General features: G+C 44.2%; 1 protein-coding gene across 1 annotated transcript in view; it reads left to right on the top strand.

Moving 5' to 3' along the window:
- Positions 1-213: 213 nt before the first annotated feature.
- The window catches only part of LOC119387364 (uncharacterized), a 21,997-nt gene continuing 14,420 nt past the window's right edge, over positions 214-7,790 (top strand). The window contains exons 1-4 of the mRNA XM_037654731.2: positions 214-375; positions 458-497; positions 958-1,110; positions 4,350-6,947. Of these exons, the coding sequence (XP_037510659.1) occupies positions 233-375; positions 458-497; positions 958-1,110; positions 4,350-6,947 (2,934 nt within the window). The 5' untranslated portion in view covers positions 214-232. The remainder of the gene's footprint in view (positions 376-457; positions 498-957; positions 1,111-4,349; positions 6,948-7,790) is intronic.

Below are 7,790 nucleotides of genomic sequence, written 5' to 3'. Positions count from 1 at the left end.
ACGTCATGACCGCCATGTTTTACACATTGCTGGATTTTCGCAATGGTATGTTCTCTGATCAGGTGAATCCAACCCAAACCGAAGTCGTAGCGCTAGGATTTGAACGGAAGGACAGCAGAAGTCGTAAATGCAGGAACTTCGTTTGCGCTGCATTCAGGTGGAACACTGATAATCAAAGCGAGAACAGCGTGAGAAAATGTGAACAGAGTGTGAGTGTTCTAACATACGAACGATGAAGGTCCTGAAAACCTATGGCAGGAAATTCAAAACAAGCTTCCTCGAAGTTTCAAACACCAAGCGCGACTGGAGCCCCGAGGTGGTCGTGCTTCAAACACCGCCGAGAAATCGATCGGAAATCCTTTTCGAAAGCCTGTGGTAAGTACGCTCGCCTCACAAACACGAAATCGGTTGCTTCCCCGAGAATATTGTTTGATTTATGTCTTTCCGTATCCATTAGCAACCCTTCGGCGCAGGTAAAGCGGGCTCCAAGAGGAAAGGTGAGTGCATCGACTTCTTACTTTCTTTTTAAGAAACGCATGCATATGGACCGCCTAGTAGCCTTTGACAAAATGACGCTAGTGGAATTCACCCAACACAACACGTTGCGGTGCTAGATGGTGACACGTTTTTTAAGCATAACAGCGCACGTCCTGTCATAACTTTCTGTATCCTGCTTAGAAAGGATTAGCGCTGGTTTACTTTCACATGGAATTCGTTCGTCACTCATGGGGTGCTGTTAGCCACCGTACTAGCGTGCCAAGGATTGAAGGAACAGGGCCATGTTTAGCGGAATAGTGATTTGTACTTATAATTTTTTTTTGAAGGCTAAAAATTGATCAACAGATTTGAGTCGACGAAGTGGTCTTCATCGGTGTGCCTGCCATTTCTGCAGTTTTCGAGACACTGCTTGTCTATTTTCAGCGCGCACTAGTGATCGCTTCTGATTCCACATTGCAGGTGAAGTACGGGAACGTAACCAACCTGTTCAACGTCAGCTCCGTGCGACCCGATTATGCGCGTCGAAAAAAGTCTGGATCTACGTGTGGACTCTCTGAAAACCGAAGCTGCCGAAAGCGCCCACAACAAAACGGCAACGCCCTTAGGAAACCAGTAAGAAGCTTGCAGATGTTTATATAAGGCCATATATTGCCAAGTATCACCGAATGTAGCTAGTGAGAAGAAGCACTGGTGATGGTAGATGCCCATGGTCAAGGCATGTGATGCATCCAGCTTGCCTAAGGATACGTGATGCGTTTGCAGCAGCTGGGCGATGATCCCCTGTGTCATTCAAGGACCATTATATACCCTCCAGAGCAGCGCTAGTTATTTCTGCGATGCTGGCACCACTAACGTTGCTATCGTAGCACCTCATGTTGCTTGGCTGTCTGAAAGGTGTTGCTTAACGAACTGAAAGATTAGGATTTTTGTACGATCTACTGTTGATGTTACGTCAGGAGCCCATGTGCCATGGAACAAAAGTAACATCCCGAGAGATAACGCTTTTGTAGCTGGACTTGAAGCAGGGATGAAATAATTTGTTAATGATTCTGTGGTCAAGTAGCCTCAGTAACTTCTCTCATCTGCTAAAGACATTTATGTGAAGGCCAGGAAGAAGAGAAGGCATGAGTATGCTGAAAAACCAGCTTTGTATTAAGGTTAGTAATAATAATAATAACTTTTTGGGTTTAACGTGCAAAACTGCAATATGATTACGAGGTACGCCTTAGTGGAGGGCTTTGGAAATTTCGACCGCCTAGGGTCCTTCGATGTGCACCTAAATCTCAGCACACAGTCCTCTCACTTTTTGTGTACATCGAAATGCGACCCCAATCTTTCAGGTCAGCAGCCAAGCACCGTAACCACTGTACCACTGCAGTGGCTCTGCATTAAGATTCACTTTGGTGAAACACTGCATGCTAAAAACAAGGGAGTGCCAACCTCAGCAAAAAAGGTTAGCTCTGAAGGTGACTGATGTGTTTGAAAGAACGTCGTGTCAGATATCAGGCTTATCAGCCATCTCTTAGTTCATATTTTGATACTTCAAGACGAAAAAAATCAAGAAAGAAAAGAAAACGGTGCAACAAAAAAAACAATAAACCCTAGAACGATAAGTTCAAGCAGACGCTTAAGCAGGAAGGACGTCAGTCTGTGTGTAGGTGCTGATGTAAAGGTAGTCCAGAGTGAACCTGTAATAAAAGAAAGTTCTATGCCAGGAACTGGCTATCTTTAGGAACTGGCGAGGTATGAAGCAGCAGTCAGCATGTTATAAACAGCAGGTAGTGGAGCGTGCTTCAACAGCCCGAGATAGCTGCACGATTTTGCTGCTTGGAAGACAGCACCACCTCTTGACTGAGGAATTGGCTGCTCTGCTTCACTCATGTCTTTCAATGACTCCTGTAATCAGGAATTGCTTGAGAAAGGCCTTTTAAGTTCAGTAACTTCTCAATTATATAAAAATATAAGAGCTTATTAAACCGCAAAGGAGCGTTACCAAAGTGGACTTGCTGCTTCATTCGAAGTGTGACACTTTCTTTTTAGTGGTCGAAAGAAAGAAGAGCTCTTGACTCTAGGAGTATTTGTGAATACAAAGTCTGGCGTTTACGTTAACATGCTTGCCACCACGTCATAAACGTTGATTTTTTGCTGTCTTTTGTCTGCATTGCTGTACAGTGAAATGGGTGCCAGGTGGCGAGCATTGCTGTGTGTACGCTGTCAAGAACATGTCTGAGCTGGTGTGAATACAGCAAGCAAACAAAAGATTTTCTACGAAAAAGATCAAAATTTTAGTGAAATATGGGAACTGTTGGCACAGGTTTATGGCAGGATTGCCAGGAATAAGTTGGAAGACCAACAAGTGTTGAGTATTGGGAAAGTTGGGTTTTGATTCTTAAACTGGTACAGCACAACAAGGAAAAGGAAGAGAGAGTAGAGCAGCCCAAATGAAGGAACAGAGCACTGCAGGACCAAATAGCACCAGACATTGCAGCCAGGGAAAACAGGAGAAATTGTTTGTTTTAATTGAAACATAAAATAATAAAGAAATGTGAACTGAAAGTAGATAATAAGACCACTTAATGTAGGTCCCAAAACTTGATCAAGTACATCTTCACAAATTGCAATGAATGTCAATTGGAGGGTGGCTGTCGCAATTGTTCAATGACAGAGCATCACGCATGTGTAATGAGGAAGATGTGGGTCATAGGTTGGCAAAAAAAAAAAAATGTGGAGCTCACTTAGACTCGCCCAAGAAATATATTTTTTATTTCGTGCTTAAGGCTCACTCGTACTCAGATTCACGAAAATTTTCCTCATCCAGGCTCACTCAGGCTCACAGCTCGATCTCAGTCTGAGAGGGTTGACTCATGAGTGTGTTAGCGTTATATAATTAGCTTTTTCGGCTGTCAATGCTCTTTAACACCAATGTCTTCCATAATCAGTGCGCTACGATACGCCTTTTCATCTCGTACCTTCAAATACGAGTTATCATAATAATATCTGGAGTTTAACATCCCAAAATACGAGTTATCAGTGGTTGCAATCCAGTAAGGACATTGTTATTAAAAGAGATGTCTCACACGGGATATTTTTTTTCAAAGACATCCTGTGAAAGAGCTCAGGGGAATGGGAGGTCAAGGCACCCCCTTCCCCCTCCGTAACTCACCTCTCTGATCAATAAATATTGCGCTGGCATGTGAACGCTAGCGCATTGAAATATGTGTGAGTAGACGCGGGTATAGATGTGGGCCGACATAAGGCTGATAGTAATGGCGAAGATGAGTACATAGGACCATAGGGCGACAGAAAATTTGGAGCTCACTCAGACTCACTCAAGGAATATATTTTCGGCTTAGGGCTCACTCAGACCAAAATTTTCCTCAACCAGACTCACTAAAATTTTTCTCGAGGTGACTCACTCGAACTCAAACTCACCGAAAATTTACTCACCCATACTCACTCAGACTCCGACTCAAGGCTCGATTTGAGTATGAATGAATTGACTTATACGAGTGAGTTTGCCGACCTATGTTGTGGGTTCCCTGCCACATGCGGCAATTGGTCTATTCTATTGAAAGCTCTATCAAGAGTCTCCTTAGATGGTTAAATGGAGCATATGTAAGTGAGATCAAGTCTGATCTATGGTGGTTCCATTTCAACATGAATGGAAGGGGGAAACTCCTTGTGTACTTATGTTTATGCACATGCTAATTTTAGGTGCTTATATCTAGCTTGGAGCTCTAGGTGCGACTTCCCTCTTAACCGACATTGCTGTTTTGGTATTTTTATAAAACTATCAGTACAAGTTGTTAGTATTTCAATTGTTGTTAATTTGTGGTGCCATTCTTCTTCAGCTCGCAGCCCAGCAGAATGGTGTGGCACAGAGCCTGGCAGACAGGAGAGCCAGACCAAGGCGGCAGAAGGTCACGAGACCGCCAACAAAGCTGTCACTAAGAAGCAAGAAGCTGCAGGTGCAGCCATTGCCATCAACTTCAACAAGAGATGGGGATTCTTCACGAAGCAAGTCTGCTATGATGAGCCCCAGCTCTGCCTGTTCCACATCATCTTGTGAAATACCTAGGCATCTGCTCAAGGACGATGAGTCCTTCTCGTTAAGCCTTGGCAGTCCTGTAAACCCTACCAGCTCAACACCAAAAAATGATGTGAAATGTGGTAACAGGGTTGACGAAGACAGCATTGGGCTGTCCGTTTTGAGTGACATGAACAGCATTGATTTGAGCAGCCTTCGCTTTCCGAAGGCTGGCAGCTCCATTTCATATGGAGCCCATAGAAAGCCTAGGTATGAACAAACCTACACTGCCGACGGTTCAGTGCCCTCATTTCTCGTCCCAGAAGAGAGCAGCAAGTGGGTTACCATCCGTAAAAAGAGAAACAGGGCGAATTGGAGATGTGATGACAAAGAAAATAGGAAAAAAGCCAGGCCGAGCTTTGAAAGTGGAGAAGCTTCGAATTCTCCTGTTAGAGAGAAATGGTCACCTGTCATGGTCAGCACGCCAGTGTCGGACGCCCAAGTCAACAAAGTGGAAACAAGAAAGGCGTGGCTTCTCAGCAGTGCAATGGAGACTCCGCATGTTGCACCAGCCACCAGCTGTAAAAACTCTGTCTTAGCAAAAGACTCGGCCACCTTGAAGAAACAAGTACAGCGAACTGGGACACATAAAGGAAATGGTGGTCTGAGGCGAAAGCTCTCCAGTGCAGTGCTGTTTCAAGTTCCTTCACCTGAAAACCACAGCGGCTTGTCAAGGAAAAGCTTTCCAGAAGGTAATGTGACAGCCACAAGCCAATCATTAGACAGCAGCAAACAGATGAGTACTCTGACCAATAGCTGTAGGTCTGAATCGGCATGCAGCATCACACCTCTGCAATGTAGTAACAGTTCTGCTGAGCTTTTTGTATCTCAGCAGACAAACGTTCAGATGAAAGATCTCTCTGTTGATGTCGCAGACCTTCAACAAAGAGATTTAAGCAAGCCAGACGCAACTTTCAGTGTGCATTCTGCAAGGCTTGACACCTCAGGCTTGCAAGGAAGTGCACACATGTACAATACTGAGGAAAGCAAGAGTCACATACTCATTGAGTCAAAGGCTTCACATCAATTACTAGGAAATTATTCAAAGCTGTTCACCAAAAAACTGCGTGTAGAGCTCGATGACATTATGAAAAAATCGGATGGTGATGAGGAGCGATTGCAGCATTCGTCTTTGTTGGTTGCTCAAAGTTATAGTGAACAGACATTTTTGTCGGAGAAAGGCACCTTGCACGATGCATTCAAGCTCAAGGAGCCGCGTGTTGTTCTCACAGACCATCAAGAAGCAAAGTTGAACAAAAATGCACAGCATTACTCGCCACGTATGCCTTCATTGGTCGATAAAGACAATGCTAAGCAGTCAGTCTCATTCAGGGAGGCTACCACGTGGAAAGATTTTCCAATGAAAGGAGTGCACATTGTTCTAGAAGATGTGAGACGCAAAATACAAAACAAGAACGAAGCCCATCTGAACAATGGTGAAATGCCTGGCATATCCTCAACTGTCGAGCCACAGTCCACAAATAGTTCTAATGACATCGTGCAGTTGTGCTCCCTGAAGAACCATGCTGTGTGGGAAAAGTTACACCTGAAAGGCGTGCGTGTCATACTGACAGATCTGAAGGACCAAAGTGCAATAACACAGAACAAAAATGAAGCCCATGTGAACAATACCTACTCGTGCAAAGAGCCACTTATGCGTGATCCTCTTTGTGTGCCTTTTGCTCATGAAAAAAGGTTGTACAAACGTCAAAGCCCATCAAGCTCCTCTGAACTACAGTGCAGTCCTTTGTTGGATGTAGGCACTGTGCGTCGAAGCAGCAACGCACCACTCCAGCATTGTCCCCGAGGGTCTTCAGAGGCTAATCAGGCAAACGTTCCAGTTGCAAAGTTGGGTCAAGCAATCAATTCAGTTTCGTGCCAAATGGAACAAAAGCTTCTACAAACTAATGACAGGGAAAGTACCATTCATGCCGGTATAAGGAAAGGCTTAGAAGGACATGACAAAGGCGTTGAGATTGAACCATTGTCAATCCCAAGTATTGCTCTTACCTGCAGGACCGAGAACACTGCAAGCTGTACTACTGATGGTGTGGAAACACAAATAATGCCTAGCCCATATAACTCTTCCAAGTACAAAAGTGACTCTGAGAAAGTGCTAAAACCATACTCACTGAAGCTAAAGGAAGCCAAAGTTGTTCTTAAAAGATGCAACACTCAATGTCAGCCCATGCAACCTCCTCCGGCTCCTCCTGCTTCGAAGAAGAAAAGTGCTAAGTCCAAGAATTGCCTAAATACTGGACGTTCAGACTGTGTACAAAAACAGCGCATCACTGGCCCGAGCTGCAACTCATCACAAAACCAGAGTAAAAAGGAGAATTGGGCAGCCTGCACGAGGCGACAGGTCAGTATCGCATGAGGCATGACAGTTGGAAGCCAATTTTGCGATAACTAGACTTAATAATTGCGAAGAGTAGTAGGAAAGGTGTGGTGTTAGTATGTGGACTTGTGAAGAATTGACACAGAGTTGGAAAGGGCACCTCACCAGGCCCCGCTGCAAATTTTGGTTACATACAGGGAGTTGTATGGCACTGTCTAGGAAGCATTTTACTGAAAGAATTTTTTTAATCGGTCATTATTAGAATAAGTAAAAAAATTGAACTACTGTCTAGTTACCATGTCTCCCAGAGGCAAGCTTCAATGCCAAAGCAGACGCTTCCTCCTTTTGCCTGGACTAGCATCTGCAAACAGCACATGTCACCTGCATTCTTTCAAATGCCAGAGGCAAGGGATCTTGTCTTCATGTGATGAGCCGTGCCCCATTTTTTTTTCTCTTGCTGTTTTGCTTCACTGAGCCTCTCTAATGCTTATTCCACATTGGATGAAGAATCAAGTTCATGAGCCATTGTCAGTGACGTTCGAAGAAGTGCCCATTACATGAGTGCTAATGTATTGCATGTGACTTTCACTTCGTCAAAACATGGCTCCCTTGTAAGAAAAGGGTGCATGGCCCTCTGTTTAAAATTTCAACAGTTTTCATGGCCTGGAGGTGTTTTATACTTTGCAAACATGATCAACAATGGGTGCTCTATGCGCTGCACTTGTTTATTTGCAGTGCTCAAATCCTGGTGAGGGGCCCTTTAATGAAACCTGAAAGGCATACTCACACCAACGCCTCAAGGCAAAATTTTATTGTTTCCTTGTAACCTTTGATGAGTTAATAGGTAGCCCAAGATAAGACTATCCT

Source organism: Rhipicephalus sanguineus, chromosome 3 (genome assembly GCF_013339695.2).
Source record: "Rhipicephalus sanguineus isolate Rsan-2018 chromosome 3, BIME_Rsan_1.4, whole genome shotgun sequence".
In the NCBI taxonomy this organism is placed as follows: domain Eukaryota; kingdom Metazoa; phylum Arthropoda; class Arachnida; order Ixodida; family Ixodidae; genus Rhipicephalus; species Rhipicephalus sanguineus.
The sequence above is the reverse complement of the archived record's forward strand: the minus strand, read 5'-3'. Positions and strand labels throughout refer to the sequence as shown.